Source organism: Neolamprologus brichardi, chromosome 7 (assembly GCF_056152115.1).
Source record: "Neolamprologus brichardi isolate AB-2024 chromosome 7, ASM5615211v1, whole genome shotgun sequence".
Classification (NCBI taxonomy): domain Eukaryota; kingdom Metazoa; phylum Chordata; class Actinopteri; order Cichliformes; family Cichlidae; genus Neolamprologus; species Neolamprologus brichardi.
In genome coordinates this window covers 41,001,055-41,017,591 of record NC_142110.1, presented here as the reverse complement: position 1 = coordinate 41,017,591, position 16,537 = coordinate 41,001,055, and the positions used below count along the sequence as shown (strand labels likewise).

At 41.1% G+C, this 16,537-nt stretch overlaps 1 protein-coding gene across 2 annotated transcripts in view; it reads left to right on the top strand.

Annotated features, from left to right (window-relative positions):
• The window catches only part of tnksa (tankyrase, TRF1-interacting ankyrin-related ADP-ribose polymerase a), a 103,428-nt gene extending 89,078 nt beyond the window's left edge, over window positions 1–14,350 (top strand). For both annotated transcript variants that reach the window (XM_006795559.3, XM_006795560.3), the window contains 9 exons: window positions 1,017–1,203; window positions 1,300–1,379; window positions 4,428–4,548; window positions 5,251–5,348; window positions 6,622–6,696; window positions 6,851–6,956; window positions 9,025–9,211; window positions 9,370–9,526; window positions 10,422–14,350. In XM_006795559.3, the coding sequence (XP_006795622.2) occupies window positions 1,017–1,203; window positions 1,300–1,379; window positions 4,428–4,548; window positions 5,251–5,348; window positions 6,622–6,696; window positions 6,851–6,956; window positions 9,025–9,211; window positions 9,370–9,526; window positions 10,422–10,508 (1,098 nt within the window). In that variant the 3' untranslated portion in view covers window positions 10,509–14,350. The remainder of the gene's footprint in view (window positions 1–1,016; window positions 1,204–1,299; window positions 1,380–4,427; window positions 4,549–5,250; window positions 5,349–6,621; window positions 6,697–6,850; window positions 6,957–9,024; window positions 9,212–9,369; window positions 9,527–10,421) is intronic.
• The last annotated feature ends 2,187 nt before the right edge of the window (window positions 14,351–16,537 follow it).

The following is a 16,537-nucleotide window of genomic DNA, read 5'->3' as shown; positions in this document are numbered from 1 at the left end:
ATTATGTGACAATCCTCGTGCATAAAATAATTCCTTTGAGTACTGCCTGCTCTGATCAGAGACGTTATGAAATAATGATTCAATGGTGATTAAAAAACATAAAAATATAACAATAAATAAGAGAAGAGATCCATGGTGAAGAGTACTAAAATGTTAAACAAGCATTTTGGTTCCAGTTATTTATTTTTGTATCAAAGTGTGTTCCCAGTGCAGCTTTTTCCCCTTTATAGCTGTTATATTTACAGGACAGTTAAAGCTCTGAAACCCTACTGTCCCACAGCCAAACAAAGGAGATGTAAAAACCAGTTTATTTTTCATCATCAAAGTGAAATTATTCTTACTGACTGAACAGGTGTTCATGTGTGTGCGTAACTGCTATTCCAGAGGTGTAAAAGAGACTTAGCAGCTTGCTTCTTTACTTAGGATCAATTATAAAAATATATACGTGTTATGCATCACATGCACTTTCCACTCCCAATGCAACTAACAGTTTGCTCAGCTGTAACTTCATGATATAAATAAAAGAATTGGTGAAAATGAGGCACTTCCAGCTGAATTTAAAGTGACACATGCAACATAAGCTGCTCCCAGACAGATTGTGGGTTTAAGTTACCATGGTGATTTAGCCAGGTAAAAAAGAGCCACAAAAAAATTGACGTCTCGCTAACGTTTCACACTACACTGCTCTGAAGTTTCTGATGAATGGTCCCCTAGGTAACCTGACCTCACAGTTAGTTTGATTACGATACACCATAACTGCACGCCCTTGTGAAACCCTACATCATAACCTTGCGTGCATCTCCCTTGAAATGTAACTACACATCAAGACAATCAACATCCATCGTCGCTTCAAGTGGCTGAATGTCACTGATTTTCTATGGTGTCTGGTTGCCATGTCGCTAGCTTTTTCAATTCACCTCAAGAGATGAAAGCTCAAACACTCAAAATTGGTGACTAAAGAAAATTTCTATAAAGTCTTACTAAGTCAAAGCAAACCTTCTCCTTCTTACTTTTAGGTAAGTGCCAATGTGGTGAGCACAGGAGCGACAGGGGGTGTGGTCATCTCTCCGTCTCCGTCCCCTTCGTGCCTGTCAGCGGCCAGCAGCATAGACAACCTGGCCGCTCCTCTGAGTGACATCACGGCGGCCGGGGCCACCGGTCCCGCAGATGGAGCGACTGGCTCCGACAGGAAAGAAGGAGAATGTGGGTGAACGCACAAGAGCGCCTGAGTCATGCGCTCATGTTGTACCACGAGTCAAAACTTGTGAAAACCCTGCTGACATCACTTTGTCTCTGCAGCTCTTCTTGACATGACCATCAACCAGTTCTTAAAGAGCCTGGGGCTGGAACACCTCCGAGACATCTTTCAGCGGGAACAGGTACACAAACAGCCTTTCTGATGTGTCAGACTTTTAAAGCGTGAAATAGGAGGAAAAAGAAGGAGGAAGAGAGGCTGCCGTAAATCCAATCCTGTTTCTAAGCAAAACAACTTCATTGGTCTCCCTCTTTTTGTTGTTGTTACTTGTTGTGTGTGGATCTAAAGATGGCAGGATCTGTCTGCATCCTGTGGTCCACCACTGTTATCCTGACTGTAGTATCACAATTGACATAAAACTTGATGCACACATTTAATGTAGCTGTGGACCAAGTTTGGCCACATACAGCACCACTTTGATCTTATGTGAGTCGAACAAGTGAAACTCCTCTTTCTGTCAGTCTTGATATAAGAAAAAGAAGCCAAATTTCAACAGTATGTCTCACTTTTATCATGACAAAGAAAGCCCCTGTAGTAAATGAAAGAAATCTCTCAGGATTACTTTTTGGGCTTATGCTGTAAGAACTAAATGTGTAAAATAATCTATCATTTAATTACTTTAGTGGAGTATGAATGGTCACAGGCGAGGTCTTTATCAGTAGGAAAAGCTGTAAAAAGTTAAAAGTCCAAAATGTCTTTGAGTCTTTGGCTACGTCCACACTAGCCCGGATGAATTTGAAAATGGCGTTTTTGTCTGAAAACACTCCGCGTCCACACTGTCGTTTTCAGCCGTTTTCACAGAGTTGTGTGTTCACATTGAAACGGCCAAAAACGCTTACGTTCCAGTCCTGCGCACGCGTGAAACGCAAGACGATTCGGCCTGCCTCATTTCTGTCTGCCGTTTATTTACTTTCCGGCTCTTTGAAACATCGCAGCAAAATGTTGAGGAAAAGCATCGAGTTAACAATGAGGTGGAGTTGTTGCTGCGAGTAACACAAAAGTACAAAGTTGCAAAAGCGAGTGAGAATTAAAGAATTTGAAGAAAAGTGATCTGGAGCATGTACAAACTGATATTAATCTTTAATAGGGCTGCCAAAATTGAGAGCAAACAAAACTACTCCTGTATAATGCCCTCCGCTACCTTAGTTTAATTGGTCACATGACTGCATCACATGACTAAAATGTGTCATCGTTTTCGAAAAGGCTCCGGGTTCGCTGTCCACACTGCAATGCGAAAACAGCGTTTTCAAATGTATCCACTTTGGAGAGCGTTTTCAAAACGTCAGTGTGGACGGAGGCCAAAACGGAGAGACAAAGATGCGTCGCAGAATAATGGTTTGAATTTTGCACTCTTTGAAGCTTCTTCCTTGTCAAGCCTCACTGTTAACTAGCTTGATGTAAAGGAAGACGTTCAGAGGTGGTTTGCCCGGGGCCTTAATAATGTCTGAGGTCAGCACCTTAAAGAATAAAAGTAGATGTGAAGTTCTCACGCGAGAAGCAGTTTGAATTCTAGTGCATAAACGAAATCGTATTAGTGTGGACATGGCCTTTGCCAGGCCGATCTTGGCTCCCGGGCCTTATGTTTGACACCGCTGCTGTGAGCTGTGATTTATTTTTTTCTTTTAAGTAGCTCATTCAGAATTTTAATTTGTCTGGTAATTTTGTCGTCTGTAATTGTTTGATTTATGGTTGCGTATCTTGCAGACCTTCCCATCAGCATTGCGTATTATTAGCCAGTCAATTAGCAAACACCACAAACATCTGCTTAGCACGCCGGCTTTAGCATTCAGCTCAGAGCATTACCAAATTTGCAAATCTTGGTGCTGAAAACTGTGGAAAACAAGCAGATGTATAGAGAGTAAAGAACACAAAGGGAGGCGAAGATCTCCACAGAAGACGGAGAAGAAGGCAAATCAAGACAAAGGGGAGGAAAGAGAGAAAGGTGCTTGAATGGATGAAGATAAAAGAAAAGAGAAGCAGAGACAGAACAGTGAAGGAGATGAAAGAGGTCACAGAACAGACAGTGAAATAAAGTAACACTGAAAGGTGACAGCTGGTAAAAGGCAGGGTGGAAGCATTGTGGGAGATTCTGTGTGCAGTTAAATGTATTCTTGCCCCCCTCCCCTCCTAAAGGGAAACAAGCCTTCATCAATATTCAAATTGAGAGTGATGCAGAGTGATGTCGGGGTAAGAGTCAGCTGTGTCTGCGTTTCTACTTCAGAATGACATGAACAAGAACTCAGAGGTGTGACAAAGAAACAAACATTGCTTCAGCTGACCTGTCACTCGTTATAGGCGCCTTTAATTTAGCTGCAGACTTTGCACTTTGCTGCCGTTCAGTGTTCTTGATGAATCGCAGAATAATGGTTTGAACTTTGCACTCTTTGAAGCTTCTTCCTTGTCAAGCCTCACTGTTAACTAGCTTGATGTAAAGGAAGACGTTCAGAGGAGGTTTGCCCAGGGCCTTAATAATGTCTGAGGTCAGCACCTTAAAGAATAAAAATAGATGTGAAGTTCTCACACAAGAAGCAGTTTGAATTCTAGTGTTTTTCAAACAGTTTTTTTTATTTCACCAGTTTTTGGTCCTTTCTTCAAATTGTTTTATTCTGTTAGGGAGATCTGCAAAAGTCAAACGCTATAGTTTACCCCTCCGCGGTGTGACAGGTTTCTGCTTAGCTTATTTCTCTGTGGTGCACGTCGCAGTAAACTCCCAGCAGACTACTCAAGCTGTGATGATTTACACCTGTATCAGTGATCAAGGCAGCGCGGAGGGAAAGTTATCTCTGCCTCAAGGATGAATCTCATTTCTGCTCACCCTGAACAAATTCAGGAGAGCGGCGATGACTTCACCGTCGTCAATTTGCATATCAACTGGCTTGATTACTGCCATCCATTCATTGACCTTTTCTTTGTGCGGCTGCTGTTTTTCATGAATATTTGTCAGACCTATTTTCTCCGCGGTACATAGATCACTGAACTCATCACTCTTTACAGCAGACAGTTCAGATTATCAGCTTGTAGCATGACCTGCTGCCACTATCAGCACATGACTTACTGTTAAATACATTAAGGCATTGCTAAATCAATTTTTTATTACTGTATAACTGGAGGCAATGGGAAAAATAACAAGTGCACTCTTTTTTCTTCTGTTTTTTTTGCCATCTCTGGGCAGATTTCACTGGATGTGCTGGCAGACATGGGTCACGAAGAGCTGAAGGAGATCGGCATCAACGCCTACGGTCACAGACACAAACTCATCAAGGGCATTGAGAGACTGCTGGGAGGCCAGCAAGGTCAGTATACTCGAAGAGAACAGCGCACTGAGTGTAACTGAGTGGAAAAGCATTCAAAGGAAGAGGGGGGGTTAATAAAACTTCCCAATAAATATTGAAAACAATCAGTTAGACGTATTTCACAATCAATAACATTATATTCTACTAATGTTCAGATATGTTATCCAGGAAATGTGACTCATATTTTATATCTACATGTCAAACACTTGGATTAGATACAACAAGTAGTTTGTGCCTTGCTGTCTTACACTAATGAAGGTTTCTCCTATCACAGAGGTTGGCAGTGATTCGTGATACCTGCTCAAGAGTGTTTTTGACTTGACAAGATGTTGTGAAGTAGTTTTTCCTAACCATGAAAGTAACTCTGATCATCCACTTTGGTTATCGTCTCCTAAACTCTTTGGTTTCTCAACTGATAGGTTTACATTTGTTTTTTTCAACCTAATGATGGGCTCTTCACTTGCATCAGCACCTCTTTGGACTTCATCAATTTCTTGGAATCAACTCAGGATTTTTTATTTGATTAATATGTCATTAACTAACATGAAGCCATGAAACTGATTGTCAGTCAAGTCGAGTATCTGTGTGTAAAAATGACTGTCGTTCCTGAACAATATAATTTGTATAATTTTCCTTTACCTTTTTAATTAAAATTTAGTTGAATTAAACATCTTGATCTGTATTGCAAATATTTGCTCATAGGTGCAAACCCATACCTGACGTTCCACTGCTCCAGCCAGGGCACCATGTTGATCGACCTGCAACCGGATGACAAGGAATTCCAGTCTGTGGAGGAGGAGGTACGCAAACGCCCCTTTAAGCACATGTAACCTACACACGACACTGACCACATTTAAATTCATAGCACCTTTTTTTTTTTTAACCTTACCACCTGCATGAATTTCTTTCAGTGTGGAACAACATTTATTCATTTGCTTGAACAGTAATTTCAACCATGCGCCTAAAGACACATCACGCAGTGTCACAGCAGCCAGCTGAACGAGAGGTTTCATATCTGTGGAGCTGCTCCACCGCCTGCATTGCTCTCGTAATTGAGAAGCCGCGATTGAACGAGACAGCCGATATCAGTGTGAATGAGCTGAAATTAATGAGAACCGTCACATGTTAAAAGAAATTTAACAGGTAATTTCATCTGTAATTCTTCCTCGACAACTTGACAAATGACAGTCATGAAGTCTGGACTGATTTGTTTTTTTAAATACCAGAAAAAAAGCAGATGAAATATTTTTACCTACAATTATTTTGCACACATTATTTTTGCTGTATTATGCCACATTTCCCCACAGGCATTGTGAAGGCATCTACTCTCGATTGAATGACCTGCTTCTTTCCTCTCACACTTTATAGTAATTTTAACTTTTCACATCGAGTTAACAATGAGGTGGAGTTGTTGCTGCGAGTAACACAAAAGTACAAAGTTGCAAAAGCGAGTGAGAATTAAAGAATTTGAAGAAAAGCTATCTGGAGCATGTACAAGCTGATATTAATCTTTAATAAGGCTGTAAAAATTGAGAGCAAACAAAACTACTGCTGTATAATGCCCTCCGCTACCTTAGTTTAATTGGTCACATGACTGCATCACATGACTAAAATATGTCATCGTTTTCGAAAAGGCTCTGGGTTCGCTGTCCACACTGCAATGCGAAAACAGCGTTTTCAAATGTATCCATGTGAAAAGTGTCACTGGCACTTTTCACATCCACATCTGATGCTTACCTCCCATCCGATGTGGACACCGGATCAGCTGGAGGCACAATCGAAGATTGCAGCGGTCCCAGATCAGCTGCACACACTGGAATACTCTCCCATGTTGCTTGTGTTTATTGTGCTATGGTGTGTTGATATCTGTGTATTCCTGTATTATCCTTTTGTGTTACACATTTCGATGTTTTTTTCCTCGCTACCTAGCCTGACCTGTCTCCCCAATGTGATGTTTGTGTATTGTATGTACGGTCGGCAAGGTCTGTCATCTCGGCAACAGAAATCTAAGGGAAAAAAAGTTTAGTGTTTATGATGATTCATTGTTGTTATGTTTGATGATTTCCTCCTCAGCTACAGAGCACGATCAGAGAGCACCGCGACGGAGGCAACGCAGGCGGGGTCTTCAGCCGCTACAACATCATTAAAGTATGACCTAAAAAACACATCACACTGTACAAATACAGAAATAAGTTATGTTTATTTTCTTCCCTCCTTTAAAGCAAAAAAAGAAAAAGCAATCTTGACATATATTAAGCATTTTATGTGTGCTGTTTCCCTCCTCTCTTTCCTCTGACTGCAGATTCAGAAGGTTGTGAATAAGAAGCTGCGGGAAAGATACACACACAGACAAAAGGAAATTGCAGATGAGAATCACAACCACCACAACGAGCGCATGCTCTTTCACGGTAAATAAACACTGTGCATATGGTAAAATATGAAAGCATGCTGAGCTTCTTTAAATATAGTCCTGCTGATTTACAGAGATTTAACACCTTTTTTATGCTGAAATGCTCTGACAAACATTTGCACTCCTGTAATGAATATTTGTGAAATACATTTGACTCATTTACCAAACATCTGAAAAGGAATTAACTCTTCCAACAAACACAGCTAAGCACACTAATCCAAAATTGGATTATCTCAGTATAAGACAGTTAAACTTAGTATTACTCTTGCTGTGAATCCATCATCAAGTGGACTAGAAAAAAAAACCAATTCATCCCCAAAAAGGGGAGTAGTTTTGAATTTTACTCTAGTTAACGGTGTTGTCAGTGCCCTGCTGGGTGGGCAGGGAGTGTGGACAACCAACTTTGTGAATACGATACCATACATGTACCTACTGGGAGGCTGAGACAGCTACCAGTATTTTTTTTTCCTTTTATTAATGTTTTTGGAACTTTTGGTATCATGAGATGGTACCTGCACCCCATTCAAATTGCATAGATAGTCCAGCCCATACATGCCATCACAAGATGGTCTGCTGTGTCTTCCAGCACAAGTCTCAGGAGTGTGTTGGAGATACCAAGAGACAGGTTTTAACACAAGGAGAGCTGCAGGACTACTGTCTGCTCTTTTGATCGATGAGAAACAGAAGAAGAACCACTAGAGCCCCACAGAATGACCTCCAGATGGCCACCCATAAGCATATTTATCACATTATCTGTCAGAAACTGACTTCATGAGCGGGGCCCAACATCCTTTTTTGGAAGGGGTAATCACAGCTCAGTGCAGCTCAGTTGTCATAGTCTGGCTGTGCTGGACTCTGAGCTCGTCCCAGTAAAGGATGTCGGGTCCTCGTGCCGTGCTCGTGGCATTCTGATGTTATGGGGGTCAGAAACACCCACGAGTAGCCCGTTGGACATCTTGTCGTAGGGCTCTGGCAACGCTCCTCCCTTTCTTCCTCACATAGTATTGGACCGTGAAAGTGCTTATTATTGATTGTGTGATAACTCTGCTGCAGTCTGACACATCCACGTCGGCGCTGCGGCATTGACTACAAACATTACACCAGATCCGTTTAACCTGCAGCGTTTAACTGTCATACAGCATTTTGGAGAATAGGAGCACGCATACCATTCAGTTTTGGATGATTTCTACAGACACAGAGGCTAACATGGTGGCAGGTTTAACCACGAGGTTAAAATTTAGACAGCATAAAAAAGGTCCATAGGTTCAACTCTACATGAGTTCCTGCAAAGACTTAAAAGAACTGCACCGCTCAAAGGTATCCGACAGCTCCTGATATCTACTTTAAAATCAGTACATGAGCTGATGTGGTGAATCAGTCGATGCACCTTAAATATCTGTGACAGCTTTGGCTGTCAGCATGCCGTCCTCTAAAGCTCAAAAAGATGAATTAACCGGAGTATGTGAAATGCATAAATTCTGTTTCCTTACATGGAGGGAAAGTAAGGAAGCGCTGCACTCTGCACTTCCTCCTTTCTCTCCTAGTTTCATAGTTGTCTTGAGGACTAAGGTGCTTTGTGATTAACTGTAATTTTATCTTTCCTACAATTTAGTTATAAAAAAAGCATTTCTATACATAATTTTTTTATTTCACCACAAAATGTGATTATTCCTACGGTGGAGATTCAGTCCACATACAAAGCAACTGCGTCTTCTGTAATCATGATGTTTCAACCATTTGTGTGCACCGTCATTAACGCCTTGGCGCGTCGCTGCTGTTATTCTTGCAGTCTGGCTGAAGGAAACTCCTTAATCTTCCATCCTCTTTCCAACCACAAGCTTTTCTCCGTTAACTGCCGTAGAGTGGAATCCTCCCAGTTTCTTAGCTCAGTTTCCAGTACGCAGTACGCTACCTTTTCTGGCATCTTCAGAGTCTGCTGTGATCTTTTATGTATTACTCTTGTATCTGAAGACATTTCTGATGCAGGCATCACTGTCAGGACAGACATGCTCACAGTGGAGGCAGCTGAATATTTTGTGTCATTTCTCACTTTTCGGGCCTTCCAGGTTCTCCCTTCATCAACGCAATCATCCATAAGGGCTTTGATGAGCGTCATGCATACATCGGAGGCATGTTTGGCGCTGGCATCTATTTTGCCGAGAACTCCTCCAAGAGCAATCAGTACGTGTATGGGATCGGCGGAGGAACAGGTTGTCCAACCCACAAAGACCGCTCCTGCTACATATGTCACAGGTGGGTGCTCACATCGGCCTGAGCAGCTTTAGCGAGATCTTTTTAGCTTCTTAAAATATTCTTGAAATAAAAATTGCCTTACCGAAAGATCAAATAAACTGATTTTATTGATTCCATGGTGTGCGTCTGTGTGTTTGTGTGTTTGTGTGCGTTTGCAGACAGATGCTGTTCTGTCGGGTGACACTCGGTAAATCATTCCTTCAGTTTAGTGCAATGAAAATGGCCCACGCCCCTCCTGGTCACCACTCCGTAATAGGACGACCCAGTGTCAATGGTCTGGCGTATGCAGAGTATGTCATCTACAGAGGGGAGCAGGTTGGTACACACAGAAAAACTTTTTTGCCTTCCAAATTTCAACGTACTTGGAAGTTTGAGTTACCACGTCCAACTTTTGAAATTTGGACGTAATAACTCATGCAAAAAATGTATGTATTTATTCATGTTTTCTCAGCGGCAGAAACAAGCTTTTAGTGAGTAGTGGTAAGTCTTTGCAGACATTTGGCATCTTCCATGCAAACTGTTTGCACAATTGTGACCAAAGTAATCGTAAGGACCTTGTCGATGCAGCACCACAGCCAATTTCACCCAGTAACGGCAAGCAACCCGAACTACTCACTCACCAGCCTTTCAGGGAATACACATTATTACTGTCATTCCCAATGGGAACACTGACCAGTCTCTAGCACGGATGTCACAATACCAGGAATTTACTAATTGGTACCAGTACCAGTAGAATTACATGATTCTTGATACCAAACCTATAAGGGCAGCAGCACCAGTTGCCATCTTCTCATTCTGCATATAGCCACTTGTAGCTGTATGCTGCCCCCTACAGTTGTACCTCAGTACATACACTGCGTGGTACCCATGGTACCAAGTAAGAACTGTCATGTTTTCAGAATTGTGGTATGAAATGGTGACCATGTGACTGGGGCTTTAGCAACCAATTGTAAGCACTCAGAGAATCATAATTTTTTTCCTAGCGAATGGAGGTTGCCAGACAGTCGCCAGCTGGTCTCTAGGCCTGTGTGACTGGGTGTTTAAATCCTCAAAAGGACAACACTGTAAATTCCAAAAATCCTCAGCATACACACATTTGAAATACTTACCCAGCCTTCAAAAGATCATACTTAATTTACTTTGTCTTTCTTGTAGTAAGCCACTGAAATCATAACAGTTTGTTTGACTTTAATGTATTCTTTGTCCTCAGGCTTACCCAGAGTACTTGATCACCTACCAGATTGTGAAACCAGAGAGTCTGGCCACGCCTGCTGCCACTGCTGAGCAAAAGTCCTAAAGCACAGCTGGGTGCCAAGTTAGCCAGACTGTAGTGGACAAATCTCTAAGAGGACCAGAACTGAACAGTAAGGAGTTTCAAACCTCAGACCTTCAAAGTCTCTGGAGCTGGGGGTGGGTGACACGAAGCATCGGCTGGCCAGGAGTCAGATGACCCTCAAACGTGGAAATACGGAAGAAGAAGAGACGGTGTCTTTCAGTTTTTTGGGGTTGTAATACAGGTTCAGTCCAAAAGGAGCAGACAGTAATAATTAATCATTTGAGGAGAAAATGAAAACTGTTTCATCAGTATTAGTGGAAGCTGTTTTTGAAGGCCCTGTGGCTTGATCTCAAAATGAAAGCAATTACCACAAAAAAAAAAACTATCTAAAACAAACAAAAAGCTGTTTTGTTTTTTGTTTTTTTTGGGCACCTTTGCACTGCTCCTGTATTCTAGCCCCAGGCTTTAATGTGTTTTTATATTATGTCCTCTTTTTGCTTTGCGCACACACCCACAACATCAAAACAATGCTCCAACGCCACCTCCAGATGCATCGAGAGAACGGAAATTCAGCACATTTCTGTGTTGTCGCATTTTCACCAGAGGCCGATGTAAACGAGAAGCCACAGGAGGAGAATATGAAATGAGATGAAACGCAGAGAAGCAAGAGAATCATTGATATCAAAAAGCAAATAAAGCTGCTGACGGGACCTACTGCAGACTTTCCACTACAGTCCACACCGGGACCAACCGCCACCTTACACCCGCAAGTCAGTCAGACCAAACCTGCTCATTTCAGATCCGCAACATATCAAGCACATACACTGAAAACCACATGCAGGCTCAGCAAAATATAAAATTGGGATCTTAGCTGTCCGGGAAGTTAAGTTATAAGAAGCATGACAGGCTGGGACACCTGTGACAAGCCAGCTAACCTAAACATACCTCTTATTTTTCTCAAATATGCCACCAAGAATCTCGTTTCAAGAACTGATTGCTGCCTTTGTAGTATCACAGGAAATCTGCAGTCGTTATAGGAACTGCATCCAGAACTGCCGTGTTGTTTCAGCCCAGTTCTGACTAAAACCAGTCAGAGCCATGAGGATCACAGACGATTAAGGCTATCATACGCATAAACTACTCTCACCTGCCAGTTTATTAGGCGCATCTAGCCAGTAAAAAGTGCTCAAATGAAATCCTGCTTTCTGTTACACCCATATTGTTTCATACCTTTAAGTGGTACTGTCATTTTTCTGGGCACACCTGCTAACCTGCAAACTCAGTGTGTTGCAAACAAATTTGTGCATAAGCTTCATTTCCAGTTCATTTGGGTTAAACTTCACTCAGCATTCAATAACAAGACAGATAAAGGATGAATTTGTGTCTGCAGGTGGCACGCTTGCTTTCTGCTGCTGTCCAGTTTTGTTATTTCAGTCACTGGAAAAGTTGAATGTATGCAGTAGAAGAGATGTGGCGTTCTTTAAAGTCTCACTTTAAGCAAGCCTGATGGTTTGGGTAATTTTTGTTTTGTTTTTTGTTTTTGTTTTTTTTGGGGGGGGGGGGGGGGGATTTCAGCTAATCACACAATACTACTGTCACTGAAGTATCTTAATGTCACTGATACGTTCCCACATGTGGTCATTCCAGTTCCTTTCCATTCCAACTTTTACTGTTGATGCCCTCTAGTGGTGAAACAGACAAATTGCCAGCTTGCAGTACTGTGTTAAAGGCTATCAGAGAGGCATTTATTTTTGATTCTGTTTAAAAGTACCTTTTCCCACCCAGTTTCAGGCAGTTCTTTGTTTGTTTGAAAGACTTCATGCTCCTCTGTTTACACTCCTCAAATGTGAAAGTGTCACTGTACTGTAAACTGTTTTCACACTTCAACCCTGAACTTTTTCTAGTCTACACTAGAGTGTCTGCTGCAGTTGGATTGGATATTAAGCGTGTATTTAACTTGCCGGCATGACGTCAGATTGCATCAATGTGTGACTGGGGGCAGGGTGGAGGAGTTAGAGCCGGTGATCTTCCTGCCTCCTGCATACTCCACCCCAGGCTGCTGGCTGGCCTTAATCACATCACACAGAGCAGTTCCAGTAGTGAGGACACAACTGAACCTGATTGTGCTGATATTTTCTGGCATTCCTGTGTAGAAACAACTTAATGAGGCGTCAGCAGCTGGAGCCTGCAAAAAGAGTCTTTTTATATGATGATGAGGCTGATGGATACGTTTTATGTCAGGATGAAGTATGACGCTCATGACTAAACACCAACATGTTACCATTTCTCTCAGAAAGTACTATAAGCTCAAGGTTTTCCTTTTTTGTTTTTGTTTTTTTTAAACTGCAGTGACTATGTGTTTTTCTGTTAACGGGTCTTTATTTATAACCTTTAAATTCCCTATAGATCATGGGGAGGGACCACACATGAATGTAGCTGTATGCTTTTATTCACCTCTGGTCACGTCAGGTGAAACGCAGCAGGGCTGATGGTCTTTGAAATTTAATGCCTTTAATGAGACGGTGATTCTGACCATTATGGAGTTCACCTCAATCAGGAGAGATGGTTTATGTCTCCTGACCTCTGTTAGTGGTAAATTTGAGGGTAAAACAAATGAATGTTAAAGTGGTCCTATTGTGCTTAATGCTGTTACAGTGCTGGATGGGCAAAGTTTCGAATAATGGAGGTCAACATATGTGCAAGTAGGAGCGCACAGCTTTGGTTATGAACAGAGAAGCTCCACCCACTGGCTGTATAAACCTTCTGTTAGTGAGGGGCTGCCAATCAGAAGAAAGGTTGCTTGGCTTGTTTTAGATGATGGATGAACTCAAGTGCTACACCTAGGCTCAATATAAGATCAATAAAATTACTTTGAACTGTCAATCACATGAGGTAACACTATTAAAGTCCAAGAATATAATAAAAATAAGCACAATAGGACCACTTTTATTTCAGATTTTTCTTTTTTTTGACTTGCAAGCCTGAATTAACTCAGTTGAACTAAACACACTGTAGCTGACCCTCAGAATAACAAATGAAACCTTTTTTGGATGTCCTCTTTCAAGTTGTGACTTATTGACTAATTGATAGCGTAGATAGATCATCACAGTAGAAGAAATTATTTGTGTAACTGCGAATTATGAAAATGAAAATGAAATGACTAAAAATGGGGAAAATGGAATGAGGAGATTGAAGAAAAGATGACTCAAGCAGAAATGAGGAAAACATTTCAAAAAACCTGAAATTAAACTGAAGTGAAAAGATGTTTTCAGTGGAGAATTGAGGTTGCTTCGCTGGAACAAAATGAAAGGCCCTTGTGTAAAGCCTGTTTTTTGTACTTCCACCAGAAGCTCAATTAAAGTTTGAGTGAGGTGTCGGTAGTACACAGTTTTTAGATAAAACGGCAGCATCGCTGTCGGCTGTCTTGGTACTGACCTCATTAAGGCCGGAAGATGTTAATTGCTGTGGGCATTGCTTGAAATTGGAATGTAAATAAACTAAATTCAGATGCACCTTTTAGCGGGTCTTTCCTGATTGAATTTTAGTTTATTTTTCCCTCCTTTTTTATGTCATAACCTTTTGAATTTTAATTTTAGCTGGTCTCTGTTCAGTGACCAACCTTGCTGTAAATAGATTGGAGCGGGGGGGGGGGCTTCTCTTCAGTCAGTCAGGTGTTGTCTAGCTGTCTGAGCTGCCTTCTACCAGAAGCCACTGGTTTCATTATCATTTCATTCTGTTAGATTTGACCTCCTGTTGTACAGACGGTTGTACAGATGTGCTGCTGACCAGCTAACATGTGGAACAGAGAAACTCCTTCATGACTGTACAGAAGAAAAATCCTTAATAAAAGAATATAAAGTGTCCTTTTGTTTTTATTTCATTGTGAGCTTGAGTTCAGTTTGATACTAAACTGCATGGTAACACAAATATCTAATTAGTCAATCACATGGCACCAACTTAGTGCATTTAGGTATGTAGACATGGTCAAGACGACCTGCTGAAGTTCAAACTTGGCAACAAAACGACTTTGTTGTTGTTGCTAGATTGACTGGTCTAGCAAAACTGCTAATTTACATCTAGTTTCAGCAAAGATTACATAATGGTTTAATATCAGAGACACACAAATATACAGCAAAAAAGAAACGCAACTAACAAATCGGACAAAAAAACTCAAGTGTGTGTTATTCCAGAATGGAAGGGTGGTTAAATGAGGATGGCAAAAAAAGTTATGTTGACTGGTGATTCTATGGATTTATTGTTTCCCATGTTAATGAACAAGTGTAGAAAATCAGTGTAGAAACATTCTAGCTGCATTGTCCATAAGGAAAGCTGAATTTGCCTAAAATTCTGTAGCTTTTTACTGTGACATTTAAATGTTATGGAGTCCAAAGTGAGCCCAAGATATTGGCGGAACACAGAGTGTGTCAACTCAGCCTAAGAAGAGAAAACTGAGGCTGTATTCACACAGGTTCATTAAAATGAGCTCATTGTCTCAAACTGGTTTCTTGAAAAAAGACTTTGAGTTGACTGGACTTAAACTGGGAGTGGAGCTAACAAATCTGCAGCAACTTCATGATCCTATCATATCTTTATGGACCAAAATCTCTGAATGTTTCCAAAACGAAGAATGAAGGTAGGCGTGAAGGAACAACAACAACAAAAAAAACAAAACAGGCCTGACCTGCCATTAACAAAGTGTAACTAATAAAGTGTCGAGTGCTGACACACCAGGACTGAGCACGATCTCTAAATCTCAAATGTTTTGAAGTTAAATCGACCTTGTATCATTTCTAAATCACCAAGAAAAGAAGAAGAAAGCAAGAATACTGATGAAAATACAGGCTTCAAAGTGGTAATTAGCTAAATGACTCATCACATCCACATTCACCATATTTACCCCCCCCCCCCCCCCCCCCAAAAAAAAAAAAAACAACAACAACAAAAAAACAAACCAACAACAACATTACCCAGAAAACTACTTGAGTTAAGGTCCTTCAAATTTGGGGAGTAAATACTTGGTACTATGTACCAATACCTTGCAGTGGTAAATGTATCGTTCGAGACATGAGATTTTGTGCAAATTAGTATTTAATTTCTTTTTTTAAATTATTTTATCAGTGCGTGGCATTTATGGCTTTATGGCATTTTATTTGATGGGTCAAGCTTTAAAGGGTGAAAGAAAAAAATGTACCTTCCTTGTATACAAGAAGATGTAAATAAAACATCAGACCCCTTCTTTCAAAATTGTGATTTCTGCAGGCCTCCAAATATTTTAGGCAACTGAAGCATCCATCATTCTATGTTCAGCTGTGCCACAATCCTGAGGGTACCAGATATTCAACTATAAACATTTTGAAGGACCTAGGACAATTCATTTTTTTTATTTAAAAAGATGTTTGAAAAATGTTTAAAAACAGCCCTACCTTCATTTCTTGAGACATATTTAAGAAAATAAATTTCATTAATGAAAGAGGTGTATCTTTTTTTTCCCCTCCCGTTTTGTCACTTAAATCTGAGTCAGGGGAAAAGTGATGATCTGACATGGAGGGATCCTAAAGGCATGGCATCACAAATTCCTCATTTTGAACCTATGGGCTGTATCTGTCTGCAGGATGACTCCACATAAACGAACGAAGTAGCCATCCTACTGCTTCAGACAGTACACTACTTGCATAATCAAGCTCAGAAAGATAGACATGCAGATTTGGCACGGCGGTTACGAGTGGAGCTCAGTCAGTGTGAAGGAGATTGCTCAGCGTCTGCCTCCATGGACAGAGTCCAAACAAAAGACCTTTCTTGCTCTTCAGCACAAAAACTGCAAATTAATACGAAAAGAAGCCTGGTGACTATCTGAAGCACAATCTTTTGGCAAATGGGGTCCAGCATTTTTGACGTGATTCTCCCCAGGACTGCCACAGTTAATGTTTAGGCCCAATGCTGAATCGCAGAGGTGAGAGTCACAGGATGTGAGCAGCTATTGTGCAAAATGAGAGGAAGAGAGGACTTTGAATGCCAGAGGACAAAAGGGATATTCCAAAATGATAATGATC